The sequence below is a fragment of the Thermobia domestica genome, chromosome 7, assembly GCF_964235325.1.
Source record: "Thermobia domestica chromosome 7, izTheDome1.hap1.1, whole genome shotgun sequence".
NCBI classification, from domain to species: domain Eukaryota; kingdom Metazoa; phylum Arthropoda; class Insecta; order Zygentoma; family Lepismatidae; genus Thermobia; species Thermobia domestica.
In genome coordinates, this window is record NC_137460.1 from 108217021 (window position 1) to 108230037 (window position 13017).

The 13017-nt window shown below is 37.6% G+C and overlaps 1 protein-coding gene across 1 annotated transcript in view; it reads right to left on the bottom strand.

Annotated features, from left to right (window-relative positions):
- The window catches only part of tank (EI24 domain-containing protein tank), a 55127-nt gene that overhangs the window by 26765 nt on the left and 15345 nt on the right, over window positions 1-13017 (bottom strand). Inside the window, exon 5 of the mRNA XM_081765105.1 lies at window positions 12184-12407. Within this exon, the coding sequence (XP_081621231.1) occupies window positions 12184-12407 (224 nt within the window). The remainder of the gene's footprint in view (window positions 1-12183; window positions 12408-13017) is intronic.

Sequence of the window (13017 nt, forward strand, 5' to 3'; positions counted from 1 at the left end):
CATCTGAATTCTCTACGAAGTCTAGTTTTCGGAAAATGTTTCAAAACTTTTTTTTTTTTTTTTTTTATGTTGTACAGCACAATTAGCTCTGTGAATTGAACAAATTAGTTCGAGTCACCTTCATGGCGAACTCACTCACTGCACACATAAAAGTGCATGCCTTTATAATCCGTAATAAATTACAATAAATTTAATACCTCTATAATCCATAATGAGAGAGAGAGAGAAGTTAGCCGCATACTGACAAAGGAAGGCCAACCAAGCCGACTCCGAGAAACGAGGAGAGTATATATATATATATATATATACAGATGGTGATCAGAAAAATGGAAACACCTGTAGTTGGCAACACGTCAGATGTATGGGTTGGCAGTGGTGTCGTGGCGCCCGCAGCGCCGGACCGCTGGTGGTGGTGTGTTAGGTCGGTCTTTATACTACGTCAGGCGCAGTGGAACAGCGGTGTACAGTGGCTGCAGCAGACGGAGGTATTGTAAAATGGGAGACCTCTCAGATTTTTAAAGAGGGCAAATTGTTGGTGCGCGGTTATGTGGAGTGAGTGTGACGGCAGTGGCTACTGTGTTAGGTGTGTCGCGTGGGACAGTGTCGAAGGTGATGACGACCTACACAACACACGGAAAAACCACATCGGGGAAGCGGAACAGTGGGCGGAAGAAAATCATGAGTGACAGGTCACGCCGGGTATTAAAGAGCATTGTCACGCAGAACCGTCGTGCCACTGCGGAGCAAGTGACGGAGGAACTCAATCACCACCTCCTCCACCCTGTTTCGACAATCACAGTCCGCCGCGAATTACATGACATGAACTTACGGGGTCGTGTTGCACTGGCCAAACCGCTCATCAGGAACCATAACGCTTTCGCACGCCGCAAATGGTGCCGCGACCATGCAACTTGGACCGTTGAGGACTGGAAACGTGTGATATGGTCGGATGAGTCATCCTTCACCCTATTCCTAACCACGGGCCGTGTTTATGTGTGGAGAACGCCCAAAGAAGCTTATGATCTGCAGTGTATCCGCCCAACTGTGAAACATAGCGGCGGCTCGGTGATGCTGTGGGCCGCCATATCATGGTTTTCATTGTGTTCTGTGGTCACACCTGCGGACGAATCACTGCCAACGATTATGTCGCAATTTTAGGAGACCACTTGCATCCTATGGTCCGGATGTTGTTCCCGGACAATGACGCCATCTTCCAGGATTATAATGCACCCATTCACACAGCTGGCGTTGTTGCAGCGTGGTTTGAGGAACATCGGGTTGAAGTTCAACACCTCCCCTGGCCCGCCCAATTCCCAGATCTCAATATAATTGAACATCTGTGGGCCGTCTTGGAAACATGTCTCCGGCGACGATTTCCACCTTCATCCTCTCTCACAGAACTGGCTGATGCCCTGCAAGAGGAATGGTGTAAAATTCCACTCGCTACCATTCACGACCTCTATGCCTCCATCCCACGTCGCATCAAGGCTGTTCTGAAGGTGAAAGGTAGCCCGACACCATACTAATCTGGTAAGTTGCAATTTCGTTCAGGTGTTTCCATTTTTCTGATCACCATCTGTATATATATATATATATATATATATATATAGAGAGAGAGAGAGAGAGAGAGAGAGGGCACGTGCTCGAGTGAATATGTGGTACAAAGCTTTGTTACATTACTCACAGCCTGAACCTTGGCCCGGCTATCCTGTCCTTTGATCAATATACAGCTGACAATAATAAGGTTAATTTTAATTTAATTTAACTTATTTATTTGTGTGTGTTCCTATCAAAGACATGAAGGTCAGATACTCTTAACAATGTGAAGTTTCAATTAGTGTTTTATTTCAATTTTCCAGCATTATGATTCAACGCTCCTTCTATATGAGAACGGGACCTATTATTTTAAGTACAGGATGATTCAAAAGAGGGAAATTTTGAAAATTAAATAATTTCATGAAAACAAATTTTTATCTCATTTAATAGTAAAAATTGAAAAAAAAAACACTAATTTCACTATAAGAAATGATAAATAATGATGTATTAATAATTAGTGTCATCTTTATGGACACAAATCCTGGCTTGGAGAAGCCACTTTGAAACCGGACCTATTACTATTGTAACCCAATCATATAGAGTAAATATTTTTTTCTTAAAGTATAATTTTCCTAAGCGCAACGGTTAATAATTTAGAGATGATAATATCCAGGAACTTGCGGTGATGTCAATCCAATCAAGAGGCTTGAAGTGCAATATTTAGCAAAACCTAGCCTACCCAATTTAACCTAAGCTATCTAACTTAACCTACATATACAATTCATACATTAACTATAACCGCAAATAAAGTTATCACGACATTTATAATATGTTGAAGAGCATTTATAGCGAATGTTATGATTACTGATCGGATTATTTCAGGTTTTCTTATTACAGTTAAAATATATGTTACAATGGTTATGCTATTATCCAGACTGAATATCAAAGCAGCAAATGAGATATTTCTAAGTATTACTCTCACATTTCGTATACAGAAATAACATTTGCAAAGTTAGCTTCCTGAGAATATATTACTAAACTTTCAGAGCTAATATCAGTAGAAAGTTTACTGTAATAAAATTTGGTTTTTAAATATTTGTGTTATTCTACTTATCCAATAACTAGGTTATCCATCAACTCGATCAATTTAAAATGATAAGATAGTCTCATTCAGATGATATTAACACACTGATGTATACATGCTAATTCCAAGCCCCTTTCATAGCCTTACCCGAATGTACGTGACAAGCAACAAGAAAACCTTGGCCCACCCCCTAAATTTTGGCAAGGGTACCTAGGACCACCCCCTTTAAATTTTGGAAATTACTAAATTTAAAAATTGGGTATGGTAGCCTACGACTATAGTATGTACCTCTGTAAGTATTTGGGGTCCATCTCGTTCCCTTTTATGGGTAAAAAATTGCCAAAAAGTCAAATTTCGGAGGTTTTTGACCTAATCTGGAAATTGCCAAATTTAAACATTTGGTATAATAGTATAGAACCCTAATATGTATTAATAATTATAAATTTGGGTGGTCCACCTCGTTTCCTTTCATGAGTAAAAAATTGCCAAAATATAAACGTAAGCGATACGTTGTACCAAGTGTTCGGTTTTTGACCCAATTTATCCCTTTGATGAGGTGGTATCTTATATGGTTATATGGGGATGTATAGGGGTCCATTCTCTTTTATTAGACACATGTATATTGGTGCACCCCTTTAAAAATTTGGGAGGGGTACCTGGCCCACCCCTTTAATTTTGGAAATTGTCAAATTTAAACATTCAGTATAATAGTATATGACCCTAATATGTATCACTATAAATTTGGGCGGTCCACTTCGTTCCCTTTCATGGGTAAAAAATTTGCCAAAATTTTAAATTTCGGAGGTTATTAACCAAATTTATTCTCTTTAATGAGGGCTTTATTATTTTATATGAGCATATGATTGTATTCAGGGGCCCATTTCCCTTATACTTTGATGCTCACTTTTTAAAATTTGTTTGGTGTACATAGAACCATTCCTTATATTTGGGAATTATCAAATAACAACATTCGGTAAACGTTTTCTAGAACCCTTTGAAATTCTGGTGTCCCTCTTACGGCCAAATATTCAAAATTCGAAGGTTATTGACCTATTTTATCTTCTTTGATACGGCTTTATCATTGAATGAGTACAGGATTTATTACTTTTTTTATAACACAGGTGTATTTGTGCACCAATCTTAAAATTAGGAAGAGGTACATTTCTTATTGTCAAATCAATAATTGGTAATTGTTCTTAAAATTGGGTGGTATCCCATTTTTTGGGTAAATCATTGTCAAATATTAGTATGATCACGTGGTCACTTATTGACCTATGATGGTATTATGGGTCCAGGACATTGGTACATTGAAACTTTGTAGGATAATTTAAGAATTGTCAAAATGAAATTTCGTTATTGGTCTTGAATATTTCCGCCTATGGGCCAAAATATAAACGTAATTTATACGTTGTACCACGTGATTGACCTTGATGAGGTAGTGTACAGGGATTCATTTCCTTTTCAAAATTTGTTGTGGTACTTCTAAAGTTTGGGAGTTATCAAATAACACACTTCTAGACAACAGTTAGTTTTGCTAAGGTAAACAATTGACGGAGGTTATTGACCTAATTGAGACCTAACTACAACATATAATTATATGGTTAATTCTAGGACTTAGGTATATCGAGAGAGGTACGTAGGACCATTCTTTAAATTTGGGAGTTGCGATAAACAAAATTTTAGTATGAGGCGCAAAGTTTGAACGTTCAATACCTGATTAATATGAAACAATACAGAAGTACCTTAAACTTTAGTCACAGCGCATGTCACCACCAGCAAGATTATTGGTGGTGGTTGATTTTTACCTTGAGTTTTTAGAAATCTGATAGATAACCTTACTGAATCTTATGACTCATAGTCTAAACGCAATATGATATCTGATATGGCACAACAACTCGAAATTTAGTCACAACTCACTGGTGTCTAACAATAAACCAATCACATTTAAGCAAAGCATCATCTCATTAGTTAATCTACAAATGACAAGGATGTTCTCTTTCACCATTGTTAGAGAATAAATGTATCCTTTCAAAGACATACTAATTCAAGGACAAGATTCTGTACTCAATCCCACGTGCACATATAAGGTGGGCTCCCTCTCCATCAAGGTAAGAAAGAGGTTAACCATCTTATCCGTAAAAAGAGACAATACTATTTAAGGTAGGTCCGAGCCCTAAAAGGGGAACTTCAGTTCACCATCAAGAATGGGTAATTGTAAAATTCAGATTGATAAATTTCCCCACAATGTTAACTTATGATGCCATACCACGTGACCAAAAATTTTAAATTTCCCCGTGGGTGGGGGCTAAGATCACGTGACTTTTATCACCTAATCAAAATCCGAGGTACCAAAGCACTCATCTAAGAGAATAACCTTAAAATGAAACGAATTAAAAAAACTGACAAAAGAGAGTGAGGAATTTCCCCGCAAAGGTGACTCATGACGTCATGCCATGTGACCTGAAAATTTCAATTTCGCGTGGGTGTGTCTAAGATCATGTGACCTCTATCAGCCAATCAGAATCGAGGTACCAAAACACTCATTTTACCCGTAAAAGGGAACGAATTTTAAAAATCCCAGGCCCTAAAATCACGTGACCTCTATCAGCCAATCAGAATCAAGATACCAAAGCACACATCTTACCCGTAAAAGGGAACGAATTTCAAAAATCCCTGTCATAAAAGAGAGTGAGGGATTTTCCCGCAGGGTGACTCATGACGTCATACTACGTAACCTAAAATTTGAATTTCCCGCGGGGACGGGGCCTAAAGTCACGTGACCTCTATTAGCCAATCAATATTCAGAAAAATTTTGCTGACTCGGCGAGCCATAACGGGGGCCTACTACTGCGCACCACCCGTACGAACCGATATTATCCAATATGTACACAACAGTTTTCAAGCACTGCTGAATCGTTTATTAGCCAATGTCGACGACGAGGCGATGGTTGGTTTATCGGTAATATCTCCACGAAATACCAATAAGCCATTTAGGGTAAGTTTTCGCCAAGCACTGGTTTTCCTTCACTCACGCATGCAAAGTAAGCCTTATTGATTTTCAACGATATAAAATCCATGCAGGACAAGAACAATGGCGGTGACATGTTCGTACACGTCCCGAATTTATTGGTTGCACAATAAGTAGGAGTGTTATGCATGCGTTGAAATGACAATATTCACCAGTTTTGCAGTACGTGTGGTCAGCGCCAGTATATTTTTCAAGGAGAGGATCCAATATTTGATTTTCTTCAGTACTTGCGTGAACGCCATCCCAACATAAATAAGAATTTTTGCCTTGCTTACAATTCGAAAGGCTACGATGCGCATTTTATTCTAAAGACTATGGTAAAACAATGCCAATAGAGACATGCCGTCATTTTAAATAGGACCAAGATACTGAGTTTAACATTAAATAATCTAACATTCATTGACTCTTTGAACTTCCTGCCTATGGCATTAAGCAAATTGCTGAAAGTGTTCAATTTACCCGCAACCAAAGGATTTTTTCAACACCAAGGAAAACCAAACGTATATTGGACCACTTCCTGAAACGAAGTGTTATGGTGCAAATGAAATGTCCGTTGAAGACAGAAACAAGTTTATGCAGTGGTACAACGATCATCGTAATTACACGTTTGATTTCCAGAATGAACTTATCAACTATTGCATTCAAGATTTCAATGTACTGTGACAAGCATGTGTTTCGTTTATGACGCCATTTGAAGCAGAAACCAAAGTGAATCCCTTCTTGGAGACAATAACGATTGCAAGCGCTTCCAATTTAGTATTCCGCCGGAATTTCCTCAACCCCAATACCATTGGAATCCTACCAGCACATGGTTATCGATGGAAAAGTACGCAATCGATCGCTGCAATGGAATGGTTGGCCTTCATTGAAAAACCAAAGGAAAACAAATCTTACGTGTGGCTCGATAAAAAGAAGCGTTTATTGCGAGATTCCGTGTTGATGGTTACTACCAAGATCCCGAGACGTTAGAAGAACACGTCTATGAGCATGCCGGGTGCTTTTATCATGGCTATAAAGTGATGTTACTACAGGCCGTAATCAGCCCATTTACGGCAATCCGGAAGACACCATGGAATTCCGTTATGAGCGCACGCAAAGAAAAATGGCGACGTATCTCAAGAATCATCCGTACATGAATCACAGCCCCTTAAATCCAAGAGATAGCTTTTTTGGAGACAGGACCAATTGTGTAAAATTGTATCATCAAGTCGACGAAAAAACAGGAGAAAAAATAAGATATTTGGATATTATCAGCTTGTATCCTTACACCAATAAGTGCGCTAAATATCCTGTAGGACACCCTAGAATTTATCTACAGGGAGATGAAAATTACCACCAATAAGTAAAGTCAATGGGCTGATCAAAATGACGATATTACCAAGTCGCCACCTTTATCACGGACTCCTTCCATATCGATGCAACAAGAAATTACTATTTCCACCGTGTGCTGCTTGTGCCGAAGAAATAAACCCAGGCCCTAGAGCAAAGTGCACGCACAACGATCAGGAGCGATGCCTTACTGGAACATGGGTATTGTACAAAATACAAAAGGTAATAGAATTGAGATATCAACCGGTGGAAATCTTTGAAATTTGGGATTATGACATTGAACAATATGACCCCATCACGAAAACAGGTGGTTTGTTCACGGAATACATCAACACGTTTCTCAAATCGAAAATGGAAGCTTCTGGATGGCCAAGTTCATGTGTCACCGAAGAAGAGAAAACGAAATATATACAAACCGTCCTGAAGCGTGAAGGTATTGCTTTGGACCCGGCCAAAATTGAAAATAATCCTGCACGACGAAGTTTATCTAAGCTGTGTCTTAACTCTCTATGGGGCAAGCTACCGAAACGTACAAACTTTAGCCAACCACGATCGTTGATCGGCCTGAAGAATTTTATGAAAAACTAACTTCCCCCGACATTGAGTTCCATCAAATTGTACCCATCAATGATACCATGTTGTATGCGTTCTGGGAGTACAATGAACATGTGCCTGTTCAAAATCAAAACACGAATGTCGTTTTAGGAGCATTTACAACATGTCAGGCACGTCTGGAGCTGTACAAGTACCTGGAAATGTTGCAGGAACGTGTTTTATATTTCGACACTGATTCTGTGATATTTACAGAAAAACCGGGGAGAGCCAACCTTTGAACCCTCCACTTATTTGGGATGTTTATCAGATGAGATAGATTCTTATGAACAACGATCCTACATCAAGACATTTGTTAGTGGAGGGCCGAAAAACTACAGTTTAGAAACATATAATCCAGACACCAATGTCACCAGCTATATATGCAAGATTAGAGCATTTAGCTTACACTACGATGCAGAACAACACTTAAATTTCAACACCTTAAAAGAAATGGTTTCGAATCAATGAAGTGGACAAGTCACCATTACCACCTCTCATAAAATATGCAGGACCAAAGACCATACCATCCTCACTAGCAATGAAGATAAAAAATTACAGCATCCAGTACACAAAACGTCGATTTAGAGAACTCAATTCGTATGATACGGTTCCGTACGGGTACGTTGAAAAACGGAAGCTGGAACAACAAAGAGATGAAGAAAAATTGTAAATACCCAATGAGGCCACCAATCTAACATAGTCTTTTTCCTTTTCCTTTCTTCCTTATCATAAAGCAGCAACACCACGAAAAAATTCAGACATATCGTACCCAGAGGAAGCCATAAAGCAGCAACACTAGCATCAGCAGAAGAAATGCTGTCATCTCGTACCCCGAGGAGGAAGGAACTAAACAGACAGTGCTACACATCCATCTTTTACGAGTAAGTTTTATTTCTCTCTCATCAATATTTACTCCTGTTTATTGTTTCAGGAAAAAAGAAATTCGTAAAGTAATCTATTGTTTCTTTTTTTCTTTACAGGATACGTCTGCAAGACTCGAAGATGAAGACACGATCAAAGTATTCATCAACCTTGATTCTCCACTTATTGTTAATAAAATTGTGTGAGAAAAAACACATACCTTTCGTTAAAATACAACAAGCAAAAAAAAAAAATATATATGTTTTACTATTTCTTGAAACCCCGAACACTCGTTTTCAAATAATGTTAATCTTGAAAATTTGGTATGAGAATTTAAGGTGGAAAATGTAAGTTATATTTTTCCAAGATTTGGTTTAAATGATTAGTTTGAGAATATTCGTTCGAAAAATTGATTTAAACTTTTTAGTTTCCAAAATTTGTTTTTTAATTTTTAGTTCGAAAATTTAAAAGTTTGGTTCGAGAAAAAGTTTCATTTGAAAACCTTTAGATTTGATTTAAATCTTTATTTCGAAACTTTTGTTTTTAAAAATTGGTTTAGTTCGAGAAATTTTGGTTTGAAAGTTTAGTTCGAAAAATGTTTGTTTTAAATTTTTTAGTTTCAATTTTTTTGGTTCGAAATTTTTTTTTGGAATTTTTTTAGTTCAAAAAATTTTGGTTTGAAAATTTAGTTCGAAAAACTTTGTTTGAATTTTTTTAGTTTCAAATATTTTTTTAGGTCGAAAAAATTTTGTTTAATTTTTTTTGGTTTGAAAAATTTTTAGTTTTGAAAATCTTTTAAGTTTGAAAATTCCTGCACTCTGCGGAACCGTTTCGGAAAGAATCGGAGCAATTTAGATTTTAAAAATCTGGCAACACTGTTTTCATCAAGAAAGCGCTTACTGAGCAACAAAACGCTGAGCGTTTAAAAAATCGCTCAAACTCACAACAATGTTTTGTACGAGTTCTAACGAACAATCAGATTTAAGCAAAGCACCATCTCTTTAGTTCGTCTACAAGCGACAAGGATGGGCCCCTCTTTCACTATTGTTAGAGAGTTAATGTATCCTTTCAGAGACACATTAATTCAAGGACAAGATTCTGTACTCAATCTCCACACGTGAACATATAAGGTGGGCTACTTCTCCATCAACGTAAGAAAGAGGTTAACCATCTTACATATAAAAGAAAACTATAATATTTTAGGTAAACTTCAGTACATAATCAGTACAATAACCATAAAAGGGAACGAAATTCTAAAATCACGGTCAAGGTTGGATCACCTGGCCTCATGACGTCATACCACGTAACCTAAAAATTTGAATGTCCCACATGGGCGGGGCTAAATCACGTGACTTCTATCACCCAATCAGAATCGAGGTACCAAAGCACTCATCTAAAAAAAATAACCTTAAAATGAAACAAATTTCAAGAAAAATCCGACCATAAAAGAAAAAAAATGAAATCTTTGAGTTTTACGTCCAACGGTTATGCCGGTTAGGCTAAAGGAGACGGTGATTATGAGAAATGAACGAAATGGTGGAATGAATAAAGTGGGAGGAAACGGGAGAACCCCGAGAAAACCCACGCACACGGTGTTTGTCCACCACAAAGTTCACTTGGCGAGAGCAGGGTTTGAACCACGACCATAAAAGAGAGTGAAGGATTTCCCCGCAAAGGTGACTCATGACGTCATACCATGTGACCTAAAAATTTGAATTCCTCCGTTGGTGAGACTAAGATCATGTGACCTCTATCAGTCAATCAGAATCGTGGTACCATAGTACTCGTCAAAGAAGATAATCATAAGAGGGAATGAATTTCAAAATCCCAGGGTCTAAGATTAAATGACCTCTATCAACCAATCAGAATCAAGGTACCAATGCACTCACCCGTAAAAGGGAACGAATTTCAAAAATCCCAGGATCTAAGATCACGTGACATCTATCAGCCAATCAGTATCGAGGTACTAAAGCACTCATCTTACCCGTAAAAGGGAACGAACAAACAAATAATGCTGCCAATAGCATCCATGTATATTTTTATATAAGCATGTGTTTACTTTAATGGTACAGTTTGCTAAAAAGTGGACTGTAACAAAATAATGCAATTTTAGAATACACAAAAAGAAATTACAAGCTGATAAATCAGGGGATCTGAGAGGCCACTGAATGTCACCATTCCTCGAAATTACACATTCCCCAAACAACTGGCGTACAACAGCCATCAATATTGGTCCTGTATGAGACGTTGACCTACCTTGTTGAAACCAGGCTATGTCAATAATGTATGGAAATCTCTGTAGTTGTTGCACAACACAGGTTTCAAGCATGGCGACGTAACGATTCGATGTGATTGTAATCGCATGTTCAGTTTCATCCTATTTTTCTTTTTCTTTCTTTTTTTTTTTTAAAAAGAGCCCATCACACCATATGATGACAGCACATTACACAGTAGCTTTGTTGCTGTGCAATGGACGCTGGTATAACTACATAGGATTGACTGTCTTGTGCTCGTGGCGTCTTAAATTAAAATGACGATGGAATTCCCTACGTGCTCCCTCCACACTGTCGTTGCTTTTGTAAAACGCTTTGATCGCGAAATCACGTTGCGCACCACTCTAAGCATTCATGATAACTAAATAGCAGGGTGTCGTTGACAAGCCGGCGTACGTTATTTAGTATTACCAACACAATTTTCAAAATTTCCAGTTCCTTTGGATCACCCTGTATTATCCAAAACATTATCTGAGTTTGTATCCGATGTAAGCAACTCCATGGGGAATCACAACCGGGAGCACGCGCATTAATCAGCAAGCCGCGAGGAGGTACTGATTTAACCGAGTATTAAACTGAACTACATTTGTTTCATTTGACATCTTGCTATCAGATCCCACATTTAGGATGAGTTACAGAAACAATATTTAATGGTAAGTGATGCCGAGATACCTCACGTATACTGTTCCATTTCGGTGATTTGTTAACGCAGATTTAAATATCCTACTGTCTAAGTTAGATGTTAACTGCAACTCACTCTTTGAATCCGTATTTATTTCACTCATTTTAAACGATAATATTGGAAATGAAATCTTCGAGTTTTACGTCCGAAGGTTATGCCGGTTAGGCTAAAGGAGACGGTGATGATGAATAATGAATGAATGGTGGAATGAAGAAAGTGAGAGGAAACGGGAGAACCCCGAGGAAACCCACGCACACGGTGTTTGTCCACCACAAAGTTCACTTGGCGGGGGCTGGGATCGAACCCGGGACCCCAAGCACTAGAGGTGAACGCTCTGCCACTGAGCCACCGCGACCCAAACAATAATATTGGATAGTCAATATTTGCTGTTAAGCATTTTCTTGAAAACAACAGCGAAAATTCGGAATTTTTAGATTTCCAATGTTAGCTTCCTTCAGACCAAATTTTGACTGTGTACTGTTGTAAATTTGTTTTTTAAATGTTACTATTCTTTTAAATATACAATTAACAGCGGTCATGTGAGATTTGATATAAAAAAAGATTGGGTATTACATTACTTTAATCATTTAAGTCAGGGAGATCACATGCCAAAGTTAACTTTTAACAGTTAATTAAAACTCCTGTCGTTTAGTTAAAAGTTTGATTAAAATCTACTCAACTTTACACTTAAGGAGTTGGTTCTGTCTTTAACTTTACCCTAACTCAATAGATCCATCGTTAAAATCCAATAATATAAATTCATACTTAAGCAAAAACTGTGTTGAAATGTACTTACCTAATAATGTATGAGGAAGGAAGAGCAGTTAACACAGCCAGAGGCAGTCCAAATCCTATGAAGTACGGCCAGTTAAATTCAATGAAAGTAAGTCGCTTGTGAAGCTCCCATCCCATATTAAACCACTTATACTCGAAAGCATACAGTGAGTACAGCATACACATATGAACTAGATACACAACTTCTCCAATTAGTACGATTGGCAGCATGCTCACCAACATACTCTAGAACAATTTTAAGTACAATTATCAAATCAAAGAAATTTTCATGGAAGTACATATAATATCTATTTCACACACGAAAGACAGTTCAAACATTTACCATAACACCATATGCTTTATACATATCTCACAAATACCACAACTGCTTCAGATAGTATTCCACTGAATTTCAGGAAGATAAATCGTAAGAATAGATTACTGCCTTAATGTACTTTAGCAGTAAAGCTATCTACTCGGTCATTGTAATCCCTTTGAAGTACAATTCTGATGTTATTTCTTGTAAGCCACGCATGCCAGGTAGAGAATATATAGGTACACTCATGTCCAAAATGATTGTCGCATATCTATAACTGTCTTCTTGTAAGAATATAATTTGATAATGATTTTGCAGGGTACTTTTAATACTATGTGTGTAATCGGGAAATGTATATTTGTGGTAAATGTCATAGGAAAAGAATTATAAATACGAAAATTAGAATGAGTAAAACAAAATGTTGCTAAATGGACAAGAAAGTTTTATTTTCGTTTTATTGTTCTTATTTACTGCTCCTTTTGACATGGAATTTGCCACATACATGTCTACCAATTATACAGATACTAAGATTATAATACT